Consider the following 17,153-nt stretch of genomic DNA (forward strand, 5'->3'; position numbering starts at 1 on the left):
GCAGTTGCCCCCACAACCTCCACCGTACGTTCGGAGTTCTTCAAGCCGTGCCAAGACAGTCAGGAGATGGCCTTCTGTTTGAATGAGGGAGAGTGTTTCATCATCGAAACAGTGGCAGGTGTACACAGACATTGCAGGTGAGTCTATGTGTGTGTGTGTCGGATTAAAGATGTTTTTCACTTTTACCATTTCTTAAATAACAATGATAAACTCCAAGATATTCGTTTTATGGTTCTTTATGGATTGGCTATTACTCTTTTTTACTAATCCATGAGCAAATGCAAAGAAAACAAAGACCGTAGTAAATGTCTGCACTGGATTGGTTTAACATATGCTGTAAAATCACTCAAATACAGAGTGCAAATTACTCCAAAGATGTGAGATGAAAGGCGGAGTCATGCTGAACGATGTGGTCTATTTTGGACATCTTGGCACATGCGATAGTTGTTTTAAAAAAAGACAGCACTTAAAGGGTATAATTAGAGCACTGATCCGCCAAGTCAGAATGGCTGAATGACTTAACCTGAAGAGTTTGATGCGTCCAACTCGTTCAAAAATGAGTGGCTTTGCTTGGAGCAAATAATTGCAGGGGTTTTTATTGCTGTGAGGTACTGCCGTTTAGCACAGGGTGTTACTGCAAATAAAAGAATCTGTCATTAATGAGTTTACGGTCTGAACCATTGAATGGTTTGAAGTGTCTTAGCCTGGCATTCCTCAAGGAACGGGTTGTAAATAAGGTATTTTTTAAAATAGTGCCAAAAATGACTGATGTTCTATTAATGGATCTTGCATGTGCATGGTTATACTGATAGCCTACTAAATTGCATGTTTGCGTATAGAAACAATGGAAAAGCAGTCATGAGTAGAATGCAAAAATGCATTCAGCGTGAATAGCCCCTAAATATGTATGAAATGGTGCCACAGCACAGCTACTAAATCTACAGCGCAATCAGTGCTATCAATTCGCAACAGAACATCTCTTATGAGCCATGATTTATTTATTTATTTTTAAAGGAGACATCAGATGCCCATTTTCCACAAGTTTAGGGTCTTCATGAAATGTCTGCAACATACTTTGGTTAAAATGCTTCAACGGCCGTATAAAACAACACACTTTTTACCTTGCCAGAAACAGCTCTATTTACAGTGACCATTTCAGTGCATGTCTTTTTAAATGATAATGAGCTACTGCTCTCCCCGCCCCTCTTTTTATTTATGTATTCTGTGGCACATTACCATCAAAAACAAAACCAATCCACTGCATCCTCAGTGGCTCTGATGTCAGAAGACATTGAAGACTCTTACATTCTCTTTTACATCCAACTACAAAACATTTACATTGCTTACAAGACGTTGTCGCTACAGCTGCTCGAGTGTGGAGAAAATGGCGGTGAGTGTACAACTGGCTGAGGGAAGAAAGATGCTAACAGGGGGCAGTTTGTCAGCAGTTGTGGGAGGGGCCTGAGCAGTATGATGTCATACTGCTCAGAAAATCAAAATGGCTTGATAACTGAGAAGGTTTAGGTTTTGGGGGGATTAAAAAAAGGAGTGACTGGATTTTTATCATTGTTGGGTGGTTGTACACACACACTGCTAAGACACATTTATATGCAAACACCATCTAAATGTGAATTTTGCATTTAATGTCCCCTTTAAATCAAAAACATACAGCTCAGCAAGTGTTTTCCCATTTCTGGGTGAATTACTTTATTGAAAAGATTCTTTTAAATGAATCGAGTGGTTTCTGTGAATCAAAAACATATAGCTAAGCCAGTGTAGTCAGATCATTGTAGTGAATCAGAGACATTTAGTGCAATCTACATCAAATGATGCTATTGAGTCTGCTCTTTTTCCTGGTATCAAAATCATACAGTGCATCTCAGCCAGTGTAGTCCGGTTTCTGAACTCTGACTCTCAATCGGTTCTTTTTAGCAAATCAAAGTTCCTCTAAAAAGACAAAAATCATTAAATCCAGGCACATTTATGTGTCACTTTATATAATACAGATTGTTTCAAAGCAGCTTCACATTAACAAACAGGAAAATAACAGTGTTATAGTAAATTGCTTAATTATGAAACAAATTCAGTAAGCTGTGAAGCAGCTTTGCAGAAAATAATAGTGTCATTATTCAGCTCAGTGTACTTTTGTTTCAGTTTAGTTCAATGACTGTGTCAATGTTGCAAAGTTCAGCAATTATGGCTTTACAGAGGGTGGTGGTGTCGTCATTCAGTCTGTTCAATATTGATTCAATTTCAGTTCAATAACAGCATTGATGTTAATCTAATATTCAATTTTGTTCCCAGCACCTTGATATCGATTTGACGGCAAATATTAGTCAAGATTTGATCAAGATGCTGTAACATTATTTTAAATTCAGTTTGGATGGCAATTTCTTCCAGTGGTAATTGGGTGAAAATAGGACGTTTATCCCGCACTGAAATTGGTTGAATGTATCTGCCTTTTTCGTCAACGCAGATGCGCCTATGGGTGAGACTTCTGGTATATAACAATGTGTAGTAAACGGTAAAACTGTTTGCACTACAAACCAATGTGTTCATAAGTAAGATAATACATTAAAATAACATGGTAAGACACACCAGTTTGCAATCTCAAGCAGCAAATCAAGCTGTTTTGTACAACTAAAAATAGCTGGATGCAGATGAGAAGAGACCCATAAAATGTACAAATGGCCACGCCATTCTTACGCCATGTCAAGTTTTTGAATTTAGTTTTGCATATTTGGCCTGTTTTTTGATTTGCCATTTAAACTGTATTTTTTCCTCAAATATTTACTCTTTAATGTGTTGATGAATCATTAATAGAACTATAAAGGAACTGGATCAGAAGTGGAAACATATGACATTTCCCATCACTGGCTGTAAATCTGACGGTGCTTTGACATGAGAACTTGCAGATGTTTAGGAATATCCGTTTAGTGTTATGTCCTATCAGAGGGTCTCTTTACTGCTCCCTAAGCCCCTTTTTATCTGACAGACCTGCCTGCTCTTCTTCATCCCTCAAATGTAATCATATTTTTTAAGTGTTTTTTAAAAATAACCTACCTCAGGCTAAAGGCTTAACTCAGGCTAATGATCAGTATAGCAACATCTGGTAAATGTAATCAGAGTTTTTACCCATATTATTGCAGTTATTTCTCTCCTTCATTTTCTCTTTTATGCTTTTTTTTTCCATTTGGCCTTTTATCAATCCCACTAATGGGATTGTTGTTCCCAGTCATTGCCATGGTAACAGATCTTTTGTGTTCATTATATGCAGACAGATAATATAGACCTGTGTCCAAGTACTGCTGTAATAAAAACTATTTATAATTTAATGTTCACGGTGTGGAGGGGGTGCCTCCCAATATCAGTCGTTTGTGCATTTGGGAACTGTTTTCCATCACCTTTATTGCACTTATATAGTGAACAGAGGTAATGAGAAAACCTGGTTTCTCATAATATTAGCTGTGGACATTCCTAATAAGTAAATGTGATTTATTGTTGTATCTGTTAATTAAAAGTTACATTTTAAAACACGCCGAGTTATTTTATCACAGTTATTTGCCTGTAAATGTCTAGAAGGATGGCAGAACGAGAGCTAGAGCGGAGAATTACAGTGTTAGGATTAATAAATAGAATGTGTCTATTTCACACCAAGGAAAATCTGACAGGAGGGATTGTTCGATGCACTTCACTGAAGACAAATGATAAAGACATAGATGTATAATGCAGGAGTAGGATCTTGGAAACCCTGGTAGGGGTATTAAGGGATATGACTTGACAAAATGAATCATATTAATGATGACGATATCCTCTTTTTCAAGTTTCTTATCAAGCTCTATCCTTTCTGAGGAAACAGTCGCGATTAAGATGTCAGATCTCCACACACAGTGTTAATCCAGGAAGCTGTCTCTCCTCCTTTTCGCTGGCCTTAGGGAGGACTCGCCACGCTCATACCCTCTTTAACACCCAAATAACATCTGAAGGATGTTAACTACGTAAGACTATATAATTATGGCATGCACATACACTACCGTTCAAAAGTTTGGGGTCAGTAAGACTTGTAATAGTCTTTAAAGAAGTCTCTTATGCTCATCAAGGCTGCATTTATTTGATTAAAAATATAGAAAAAAAAACAGTAATATTGCAAAATGTTTTTACAATATAAAATAATGTTTTTTATTTTAACATACTTTAAAAAATAAAATTTATTCCTGTGATGAAAAGCTGAATTTTTATCAGCTGTTACTCCAGTCTTAAGTGTCACATGATCCTTCAGAAATCATTTATTATTAGAATGATCAATGTTGGATAATATCAACAGTTGTGCTGCCAAATATTTTTTGGAACCTGTGATTTTTTTTTTTTCAGGATTCTTTCATGAATAACAAGTTTAAAAAGTACAGTGTTTATTCAAAATATAAATATTTTATAACAATGTAAATTATTTATTATTAACTTTTAATAAACTTTTAATTATTAACTTAATACATCCTTGGTGAATAAAAGTATTAATTTCTTAAAAAAAAAAAAAAAAAAAAAAAAAGAAACAATAAAAATGTACTGACCCCAAACTTTTGAACGGTAGTGTAAATATACTCATTTTCACTCAAGAATATAAACATCCTACACAAACTACTTTAGCATTGTCTCAGCTACAGAAGAGACTGTGTAAAGAAGATGACTGGACAAAAAAAAAATAATAATAAATAATAATAATAGGAAATTTTGTGCTTAAGTTAAATTTTGGTCACACTTACACTATTACAGTGTGATTATACATTTAGGTACTAAGTTAAGTTAATTAACTTAGTAACATTAAACTGCATTTTGGAAGTTCAAACTTGGGGCACCATAGCAGTCCATTATATGGAGAAAAATCCTGAAATGTTTTTCTCAAAAAACATAACATTATCTGTAAATTGTTGTTCTGGAAGTGGACTTCTCCTTTAACTGAAAGTAGGCCACTTAAATCAAATCGCAATATGGGCTAGTGTCTGTAAATATTAAGCTGCAAAAAGACTATTTAAATATGAATCCTGCATGTTCTGTGTCTCTCTGTGGATGAATGACGCAGATGTGTGGTTTTGTTTTCCAGCCTCTGCCATCTCACTACATGAACATGTGAACATCGCCTCCAGAGCTGCTCTGAGAGTCAGTTTATGAGCATTTGACCATTTTATTTGAGAAAAACTGTCGTCATTTTATATACACACAAACAAAATTCTTCACAGCAACCTGTCAAAATAAAAATCTGGTTTAACTTGAAGAAATTGTAACAGAAACATTACTTTTGTACAGTAGAATGAGCCTCTTAATGTAATACTACTACTACTAATAAAATTATTATTTAAACTTTACTTTTTAAGGAATAATCTCAAATTTTTTCTTCCTTGTTTTAATTTTAACATTGCACCAGTTTTGCAGCACTTTGTTTACCAAAAAATTTAAAGGGTTTAATTTTTTATTGAATTACAAAAAAAAAACTGTCAGTGCCTATAGCTTTGTGGTTAGCGCACTGACATATAGCACAACTATGCCTCCAGCCGACCTGGGTTCGAATCCAGTATGTAATTTTTGTTACATTTTTAATAAATTGCTGTTAAATTGTAAAGTTTCATGATTTCAGGACATGGTTTTTGATGAATAAACTTTAAAATGGAGTCCGGAAAATAAAAATGGAATCAAGAAAAAAATCTAATTTTGGAAAAAAATTAATATTTCACAGAACCCTACCGCATTACCGGGCACATGTATAGGTAAGCAGTTGAATACAGATTTGTCAAGATAATGGAACAGATCACAAACAAAATCTGCTGGCTCGCAAACAGCATGTCAGGTGGCGGCAACTCGGTGGCTAAATCTGAATGCAGACAGCGCGCCTGCTGGTACTGTCCTTCCCTTTTGGCTGCTCAGCTGGTATAAAGGATGAACATCTGCGGATGCTTCATTCTGGGTGTTTAAATGGATTGCTTACATAGTGGACAGACAGTTCGGAGCTTTTTAATTGAAGCATGCGTGTTTAAACACAGACACAGGTTTATTTGGATAAAAGAGCTATTCCTGTGTCAAGAATTTCACACCGCAGATGTAGTAGATAAGTGGTGGTCTAGTGATTCGATACCCCTTTGAATGTCAACCTCAGCAGCTTTGTAACAGCTTTGTGGAAGCTGAGACAAAGACAGAGGGATGAGAAAAGAGATGGACAAAGGGAAAGAGACGGGAAGGTTGTAAAGTGCCGCCCACATAAAATCTTATTATGTTTTACTGAGTAGTCTGGGTTAAACCGTACTTTAACTACTCCTTCAATTTATGGGCGTTCTTATTTATTTGTTGTCTGTTTTACCGTTGCTGTAGTTGTTATTATATAGTGGCCGTGATGGCAGATGGAGTGCTCTCTGAATTGAATTTGATTTGAATGGAGAGGACTGAGGGAGCGAGTGATAGAAAGAGACAGGGGAAGGAGCAAGGAGAGCATGTTTTTCTCCCCCGAGTGAGACGAGATGTCAGCAAGAGAGCTTGGCGTAATTAATCATTCTAAGTGCACTAACAATGAGAGAAAAGGGGAATAAACATTCAATAATCACATCAGATGGGCGCCGTCGAGCAGGCCTTTAAGAGCCACGGGTGAAGGAGGTCAGCTTTTATGCCGCAGAGCGCCGAGACCCCAATGCAGCGCCCTCTCCACACCAAGCGAGGACATGTCCCTCACCTCTGCATGTATTTTACGGCATACAATAAAGCAGAATCCAATGCAGTGCTTTAGCCATGGGTGGCCCATAAAGTGGACACCTCTGCCTTGTGAGGTATAGTCTGATTATCTGGACAGAAATGGTTGAAGTGGGATTTTTAGCTTTAGATATCATGACATTACAGGACATAACTATATATTTTTTTATTTTATTATAGTGTTTTATTGTTGCAATTACATTAAATGCAGAAACCGATGACAGTCGTTCCAGATGCTTCCTAGGAAAAGAACTGCCCCGCTGAGTTTCCATTTTCCAGACAAACAAGCAATATATGTCTATTTAAACAGGATTCATACTGAGATAAGCACTGTAGGAAAACTGAGATTGACATGCATAAAACTACAGTTCACTGTATTAAAAACTGAGCTACATTAGGGGTCGCGAACTCTGGCACACGTGACGAAAGGATAATCACCGTCAGGCAAGCTATATAAGAGCAAGCGAGATTTAATAATAAATGTATGCGGAATGTAACTGCAATGCAGCTGTTTGTTTTAGATATAAAATGTATGGAAACCCGAACATGCCAATTGAACTACCTGGCATTGGTTTAGTGTGTTTTTGTTTTTTTGCTAGAATAATATTTTGTGTAAATAAGGAGATATTAATGTGTTTTAAAATCTCAGCAGAATAAGATGACAGCTTGGAATATTCATATACAATAATAATCAAGATTTCAAATCTACAATTATGCATTAATCCAAAGCGTCTTACATTTTGCATTCAGCGCTGAGGAGACCAGGGATGGTTGTAACGCTCTTTGTTTTAATGCCTGTAAACATTTTTTGTGCTTTTTATCTCCAACTTACTCAACAGTTTTGAAATATTTAAGATTTTTAAAAACAGTAACATTGTGAAATATTATTTTCTATTTCAGTGCATTTTAAAATGTAATTTATTCCTCTGATGGCTGAATTTTTAGCAGCCATTACTCTAGTCTTCAGTGTCACATGTCTTTCTTTCTTCAAACGAAAAGAAGTTAAGGCTTCTGAGGTAAACTTTCCAGGATTTTTCTCCATATAATGGACTTTAATGGAAATCAACGGGTTAAAGGTCCAAATTGTAGTTTCAGTGCAGCTTCAAAGGGCTCTACATGATCCCAGCCTAGAAATAAGGGTCTTATTTAGCAAAACAATTGGTCATTTTGTAAGAAAAATACAAATTTATATACTTTTTAACCACAAATGCTCATCTTGCACTAGCTCGACCTCACGCATTACGTAATCACGCACATATGATGTAGGCGAAGTATCATCCCAGTGTTTACAAAGCGAACATGCAAAGTCAAACGCCTTTACAAAAAGAGATAAAACAATGATGTTGGACAATGTTTAAGTTGGAAGACAACAAGACCAAGAACTAACCACACGTGACTTTTCCAAAAGTGATTACACAATGCGTGAAGACAAGCTAGTGCAAGATGAGCATTTGTGGTTAAAAAGGTTTTTTTTTTTTTTTTTAAGAAAATGACTGATCGTTTCGCTAGATAAGACAGTTATTCCTTGTCTGGGATTGTGTAGAGCCCTTTGAAGCTGCATTGATACTGCAGTTTGGACCTTCAACCCGTTGGCTACCATTTAAGTCCATTTAAGTTTATGGAGAAAAATCCTGGAACGTTTTCCTTAAAAAACGTAATTTCTTTGCAACTGAAGAAAGAAAGACGAACGTATTGGATGACATGGGGGTGCGTAAATTACCAGGAAATTTTCATTCTGGAAGTGAACTGATCCTTCAATAAAAAAGGCATGTTGTTATCAGTTTCAAATTAAAAAAGAGAATCGTGTAATTCCACTTCAGAAGGATGGTGGTCATGTATGATAGCAATTTAATCTTCCAAGTGGTTGAACTGATGGTTGTACAACCTACCCTTTGTTACAACCATATATTTTATCAGCTCATGCATTCCAATGGGATTCCAACTCACGACCTTGGCGTTGCTAACACAATCCTTTAGCATTTGAGCTACAGAAACACTTTCAGCCTGGCGTACTTGATACTCAACATTCCACGTACATCATGTGACACTCAGGGGGCTGAAATGTAACAGAGATTTACTAAAGAAATTACAGACCCGTAAGCCACGTTAAGTTTATACTGCACTAAAAGTTCTGCAAATGACTGCAAGTTTATTAATTGTTCGGGCACTTGTTTTATGGCTCAGTGCATGTTTGCTTGTGACTCAAAGGCTTGACTGATGCATGTCGACATCATTGTTAACTCTAATTAATGCAGTGTACTGAGTCAATGGTATTGTCTCATCATCTCGGTGACTTTCATAATTGGTGAAAAATCAACAATCAGCACATGCAGTGGAAGCAAAGTGACATGAACTTTGAGATGCGCTTACACACAAACACACAGGCTCGTTCGACTGTGAGAATTTTCTCTTGGATACAAAGTCACAGAAACAAATATCCAAACTCTGGTATAATTCCCAAGGTTCAGAGAGGTTTAACTTATATAATTGTTCTTCTAATCACACATTCATAATAGAAGCTAAGATTGAGAAGCAGAGGAGAGCGAGAGAGAGATAGTGAGAGAGAGGTGGAGAGGAGAGGGAGATGCAAAATACTTTTTGACAAGGCGTCCCTTTCAAGTCTGAAGGTTTGATGTGCTAATTACATGCAAATATATGCAAACGAGCCTGCTTGGTGCCCAAACCCTGGCAGAATGTGTGAGGCAGAATTGCAGTCTGAGGAGCGGAGCGTGTTGGCTATAAATAATCAAAGTAAAGAGGAAGTTGTGATTTCACATTAGCCTATTTGAACAAATATCGCATTTTAGGTACAAGGGCAGATGAGGGGACGATAAAGAGTGCATCCTCTGTGATTCCGCCCATCCACCTATTCTATTTCCTGTAGCAATTGCCAGTCTTCCTGTCGTGTATACATGTACTCGCCGCAGATATGCTGCCAGCTTTATGGTGAAGATCGCCATATCAGATACGAATGTGCCATCAAGCCAATATTTGTATGTGTATCTGTAGTTGCTGCAATGACAGAACTATCTGTATCCGTATTAGGCTACAACCAGATGTGTTTTAAAACTTAAATGTCAAACAAATATTAAATCCCCTTAAAAAAAAAAAAAAAAAAAAACTCCAAAAATTCCATTTATAGTTTCCTTGTTTTGTATTACAACTTGTATGTAAAATTAAATAATAATAATTAATAATAATAATAACAATAATAATAATAATAATAATAATAATAATAATAATAATAATAATAATAATAATAATAAAACAGGTTTTAAATATTAATATTAATATTCCAAATATGTGATATTATTTTGTGATTGTTGAATATTCACTCTACTGATTGTTTTTCTATTTTTCTATCCTATTTATAGTTTCCATATAGCAAATATGTCTTATATAATTAAAAATATATATTTTTTACAACCTGTATATAAAATTAAATGCTTAATAATAATAATAATAATAATAATAATTAAAACAGTTTTTATATATTCATATATTACAAATATTTCATGTTATTTTGTGATTGTTAAATATTCAGTCTACTGAATATGTTTTTCTGTTAATAAAAATTGTAACACTATTCCATTTATAGTTTCCATATGGCAGATATGCCTTACATAATTCACAAAATAATTTTTATTAGAACTTGTATGTAAAATTAAATGCTTAATAATAATAATAAAATAAGTTTTAAATATTAATATATTACAAATATTTAATATTATTTTGTGATTGTTAAATATTCACTCCACTGAATATGTTTTTCTATTTTTCTATTCTATTTTTAGTTGCCATATGGCAAATATACCTTATATAATTCAAAAAAATATTTTTATTACAACCTGCATGTAAAATTAAATGCTTAATAATAATAATAGCAAAACAGGTTTTATATATTAATATATTACAAATATTTAATATTATGTTGTGATTGTTGAATATACAGTCTACTGAATGTGTTTGTTATTAAAAATTGTAAAACTATTCCTATATTATATAACTATATGTAACTATATTCACTATTTATAGTTTCCATGTCAAATATGCCTTGTATAATTCATAAAATTATATTTATTGAAACCTGTATGTAACATAAAATGCTCAAAAACAACAGCAATAATAATTATTATCACTTTTATTATTGTTATTATTATTAATATAATACTAATAGTATATATATTACATTTAAGTAAAATCTAAAAATGTAATATTAATTTTTTTTGTGTACGCTGAATAATCAGCCTACAATCATCATCATCATCATAAATGTTTTAAATATATATATGTCATTTACATAATAATAATACATTTTAAAAATATAAATGTAATATATTTCATTTTTTATGTACATTGAATAATCAGCCTACAGAAATGTGGTTTTATTATCTGGCAGTTATTCAATGTTATGTCATTCTTCGTGCCTTTCTAAAAAAGATATTTGGCTTCATGCACATCCCATATATCAGAGTCATAATAATACATTATTGTCTGATCTTTCAGAAATATGTTTTTGCTCCAGATTGTATATCATCTGTGTTTATGAATGACACCTTGTATATATTTACAGTGCGATATGATGTCACGTCACACGATTAGCTGATTTGTCACTGCCAACACGGTGTTTTGTTTTTAGAAATGTTGAAGAAAGAGAGAGAGAGCGAGGGCGCTCATGAATAAGAGTGAAGAGTGACACGTCGAGCCTCGCAATGTCTATGAGACCAGATTGGACTTGTTTCTCATTTCCTCTTGCAAATCAAAATATGCAAGGGAGACAAGATGAGAGGCAATCTTATTTTGGCTGAATTATCACTTGTGATTGTTACATCGTTGTAGCTCTTCCAGAACGCACCCGTACGGTCTCACTACTAAACCTGACAATGTCTTGAAGTCCAGGCTGCCTCTGAAGAAGCAGGTTTGAAGACAATGTATTCCTGAAACAAATGAGTCTCATCAAAATTCTACAGCAAACCATATGTTTTCTGTTTCTCATCCTATTCTCTTCTCTTTTTTCTCCTCTCCTGCCAGAGAAAAAAGAATGTTATCATCTTTTTTTTTTTTGTCTTGAAAGCTTTGCTGCAAGTGACAGAGGCAGCATCAATTTCCATTTGGTAATGAACTGTTCAGCCTAATGTGTGCTTTGGAGCAAGAAGGGCTCAAATTTCTGAGTAGCTCAATGAGTTTTGCAGTGAGGTGAGAGAGAGGAGACATTAGAGCTGTGATACTCCAACGGCCATAGCTAGAGAGAGAGAAAAAAAGCCATATTTCTGACTGGCAATGAACCTGGAAACAACCATTTCATTGAGAGCAAAGGGACTGTTTGCTTCTTTGTTTGTTCTGCCGGAGCAGGTGGGTAAATTAGGGTCTTTTGAAAAATTACTGTTTATCCTCAAAATCCTTGAATGTGTTTTTGTTTATTCCTCTCATTGGCTCAGTTAAAACAGTGCAGCGAAGGCAAACAAATGCATTAGACATGTAAAATCTTTATGTGTCTAAGTCTGCGGCGCACTGTGTATATGAGCAATTCACTGTTCAGAAGCTGAAGGGTTATAAAAAGTTTCCATAATCCAATGCATTCGCAATTCCAACAGAGGGAAACAGCCGTTGGCACACCGAGACCATAATTGAACATGTTACATTAATCTAGAACAAGAGAAGGTTATAGATAGCACGAGAAAATGCTAATTATTTTCTTCCCATAGCCATCTACCAAAAATTCTCCGGGGGACGCAATAAACAAACGACGGCGCTGATTTTTCCCTCACTGTTTTGCCGAGATGTGAAATATTTAGCGCTTTAGCCCAAGCAAAATCATGGATCATCCAATGCTTGAAATCCCAGCTCTGGGGGTGCTTTTGAGAAGGGAGGGGGCGAACGGTTGCACTTTTCGCTCGCTTGGGAAAATTTTACCCCTTTAATGGCTTGTCACGGCTAATATACGCTTGTAAAAGCAGCGCATATTTATGCTGGCCTTAAAGTCAGGAGCTTTTGTTTTCAGAGGTCTTGATCCACAGGCGGCCATTAATGCTGAATTATGTCAAGACGGCGAATCGACGCGACGAGGCTAAATGCGGAGATTTTAGTAGTGCCACCAAGTTACTTTATTACAGCCTATTAGCAACAGTGTCTCCCATTATGGAGAGGTAAGGCCGGGATCGATTCAGGATAGGGAGTGTGTCTTGAACACAGAAGCCTGTTATTCTCACAATAAATCTGCATGGGCCTGTGTGCTCTGTAAACATTTATGGGCGAGCATTCTTCCTTTGACAGAAGTCGCAAAGGTAATATTTCCCGTTCACTACAGTAGAGCTTCTCTAAAATCTTCCGTTCGACATATAAATGTCACCCCGGTCTGTAAAACCTAGATAGGTGTGTGTTTGTGGAAACGCCTGGGCCACTCTATTGATCTCTGCCGAGGCTTTGCCGCCACACTAGTCTTGATTTCCTCTTTGTTAGCTGAAACCTGTAATTTCCGTCATCGTTCAAAGAAAGGGGCAACGAATAAAGGATGATCAATTTAAGAACTCGCTGATTCTGGGAAAAGTGTAGCATTTGCAATATGGGGCCGGGATCTTGTTACATCAAAAAGAAGAGACAGGAAAGCCCTGGTAGGAAGATACTTACTAAATTGTCAATTGAATTTTAATGGAGGGTTATGGTCAGAACAATATTTCACAGCGGGAAAGAGGCAGAGGAAAAGTAAGAGGAAACAATTCTCAGCCTGAATGTGAGCTGAAGTTCTTTCACCGTTTCAATCGGTGATGCTAGCTATCGCACGTCTTTCATTTAAAAAGTTTTAAGCTTTTGAGAGACTCGTAAAAGGCAGATTCAGAATTAAATAACTTGATATGTTTGTGCAGCTGCTGTTTTCAACAAACATAAAGAGGGATCTCATAATCACCGATTTTTAAGTGGGCTGACAGCAAGTTAATCGCAAATGGTTGAGGGTCTGATATAAAAGAGCGAGGCTGAAACCCTCCTAAATAGGGTCTAGACTTGCTGGTTTGCGTGGGAAGATGCAAGTGAAGCAGAACCGGGTTACCGAGAGATAATGCAAGTTTCAGTCTAACTATGGCTCTATCGAGACTACCTCTGGGGAGCTTCTTTGCGTCTTTTCAAAAGCGTGCATCCTTGACGTATCAGGGGGTGCGCAGCGGAGGGATGACAGATGAGGAGAGAGCGTCTCTGTGGTCTGTCACGATTGCGGGACATGCTCAGTTTCTCATGCTTAAGCAGAGGGTAAATCCTCCTTCATCCTGGATCCATCAGATTATATAAAGTCTCATCTTTTCCTGTCACCCATGGTTATGCAATAAAGTGCATTGGATGGCTTTTGCTCTCCATGTGTCCCTGTCTCATTCTGTCGCTCTCTGACTCTTCTCTTCTGTCTCAGTATCTCCCCCTATGCGTCTGGCATCTGGACGGCAGGAGTAATGTGGCTGTGATGAATGGTGATGTAATGTCTGATGCATGGCTGTTGTCAGAGCTCCTGTGTGGCGTTATTAAATTAAAGACATAGTAATGCCAGGAGCGCAATGTTCATAAGTAAAACCGCTCCATTGCTCATGGTACCTTATTCTGATTGACACTTCATTACGATTGCCACGAGTCACAGCCTAACTGGACAGCTGTCATAGATCCGCGCGTGGGCTGGGTTAATTATTTGGCCTTTTAGTTAGAACTGAATCAAGGACGTTTTCTCAGATGAGAAAATAATCTACAGTTCAAAAAAAATGAAACGCAGAGTATTACTACATATGAGCTCAAACAGCGTTTGAAACTAGTGAAATCAGCACATAAGACGTCAGAGGAAGGCTTTTTATACCTCCCTTGAGTTGGCGTTCTCACTGAGGAAGTGAAAAATACAGGTGAAAGACAAGACGTTGAATCGGAAGGTGTCTGTTGTTCATTCGTTTGATTTGTGTATTCTTTTTTTTTTTCTTTGATTTGTTCATTTTTTCATTCCTGGATTTGTTCTTCTGTTGATTCTTTAAGTTATATGAATTTCTTTGGATTTCAGATTATTTTAACTTCCTTACAGTCTCAGTTCATACCTCAGTTCAAATTCATTTGAAATTCAGGAATTTAAAAGACATCACCATTTTCAGTCATTTCCAAATTGAAATGAACTTCAAATGAACTGTCAATTTAAAGGGGTCAACGGATGCCCATTTTCCACAAGCTGATATGATTCTTCAGCGTCTTAAAGAAAAGTCTATAATATACTTTGGTTAAAAATTCTCAATGGTTGTGTAAAACAACACACTTTTACCTTGCCAAAATCAGCTCTACAAAAATCATCTCATTCTGGTCGAGGCTGCTTTAAATGCAAATGAGCTCTGCTCGCCCCGCCCCTCTCTTCTCTCCGTGGATTGACGAGTCGGTTTACTTTAGCCGCTAAACTTGCTAACAAGGAAAGGCGATCGCAAAGATTAATAAAAAAAAACCCTTATACTCACTTCTGTGAAGTGAAGCTGGATCATGAATGATTCGTGCGAACATAGACAGATATATGTAGATCAGGAGGTGCATTCCTTTGACAAACAAACGTAATCTACTGCATCTTCAGCGGCTCAGATGTCGGGAGTAAATGACGACCACTATGTTCATTATTACATTCAGCAACACAACACCTCAATCGCTCAATTGGAGATATTCTTGTCTAACTTACATCCCTGTTCTGGCATCGAAACAAAGAGGGCGGTCTGTTACAGCCAATCTGAGGTAAAACACTCATGTCAATCAGCTTTCGTGGGAGCGGCCTTTGTCGGTGTGACGGCACAACGACAGGCATCTGAGAATGGCTCGATTTGAAAAAGAGGATGTTATTTTACAGATTAATTAAAAACCACTGCATGGATTTTTATCATTATAGGGTAGATTTGTACATACACTGCCAACACACATTAATGTTCAAACAGCATGTAAAAATGAACTTAGCATCCGATGACCACTTTAAAGGTTACCGTAGGATAGGCTAGAATCAGATTGGATGGGATTGGATGGGATGGGATAGTACTTTTATTAATCCTTTCTGGAAAATGTAAGCATTAAAGCAATAAACATAAACAAACATGAACAGAATAGAAAAACAGCAATAAATACAAAACCGTACAATATGAAAAACAAAAACAGAGAGAATACAAAGATAGATATAAGTATACTCTGAAATACTGGTAACACTTTACAATAAGGTTTATTAGTTAACAACTATATTAGTTAACGAACTAAGAATGAACAATACTTCTACAGCATTTATTAATCTTAATGTTAATTTCCGCATTTACTAATGCATTAATAAAATAGAAGTTGTGTGTGTTAACATTAGTTAATGCACTGTGAACTAACATGAACAATGAACAACTGTATTATTTTTTATTTTTTTAACTAACATTAACAAAGTTGAATAAATACTGCAATTAATGTATTGTTCGTTGTTTGTTCATGTTAGTTAATATAATAATTAATGTTTACAAAAACACCTTTTTGTAAAGTGTTACTGAAATACTCAATATATATTACTGAACAATATTTTGTAGTGCAAATAATGTACAAATGGTGTGAAAAATAAAAAGGTGCTCGCGCCAGAAAAAATAAATTGTGGATGAGGTTACTTAAATGGATAGATTACCCAAAAAATTTAATTCTGTTATGATTTTACTCACTCAAACTATTTTACCCACCCAAACATGTATCATTTTCCCTCTTCTGTCGAACAATAAAATTATATTTTGATAAGAACATTGGGGTCCAAACTAATTTGGAACCCCATTCACTATATAGACCAAAATAAAAAACAAACCAAAAACAGAATTAAATGTTTTCAAAAATATCATCTTTTGTGGTTGACAGAACTAATTCATTCAAAAACACATATCATAAATGAAACACCACTGTGTTTGCTTGGAGATGTGCAGCAGCTCAGCTTGACTTTGTTTGGAACTATTTTCATTTATGAAAGAGAGCAAAATCAGACAATAGTGTTTCTACAATGTAAGTCATGTAATATGAACTATTTGTGTATAGAACTGTTGTATAAAATTATCACATTTCCAAACTACCTTGAAAATCATTAAAGAACTGTCACTCATGTCAGTTCACGTTCTCACAAACGTCACTACGTGTCACTCCCGAATAATTGAAAATGGGCAAAGAGGGGGGACGTGGGTGGAGCTAAAGTGCCTGGTTGCTGAAACCACGCCCGCTTTTCTTGAAGTGATCAAGTTAGCAATGGCAATCAACCTGTCACTCAAGTGGCCACACCCTTAATTATGCAGAACTTTAAGGCTTAATAATATAAATGGATGAGTTTTAAAAAAAAATTCAACCCAATCACAACTGTCATCAAGGGCAAAATTAGCTATATAGACCAAAACCAATCAAACTAGCAGCCAGCTGAATGAATTGCAGTTTTACATCAC

At 35.9% G+C, this 17,153-nt stretch overlaps 1 protein-coding gene across 2 annotated transcripts in view; it reads left to right on the forward strand.

The window, feature by feature from the left end:
• Positions 1-17,153, forward strand: part of nrg3b (neuregulin 3b) — a 172,307-nt gene that overhangs the window by 104,606 nt on the left and 50,548 nt on the right. For both annotated transcript variants that reach the window (XM_051124432.1, XM_051124433.1), the window contains exon 2: positions 5-137. In XM_051124432.1, coding sequence (XP_050980389.1) covers positions 5-137 — 133 coding nt within the window. The remainder of the gene's footprint in view (positions 1-4; positions 138-17,153) is intronic.

Source organism: Labeo rohita, chromosome 12, assembly GCF_022985175.1.
Source record: "Labeo rohita strain BAU-BD-2019 chromosome 12, IGBB_LRoh.1.0, whole genome shotgun sequence".
Lineage (NCBI taxonomy): Eukaryota > Metazoa > Chordata > Actinopteri > Cypriniformes > Cyprinidae > Labeo > Labeo rohita.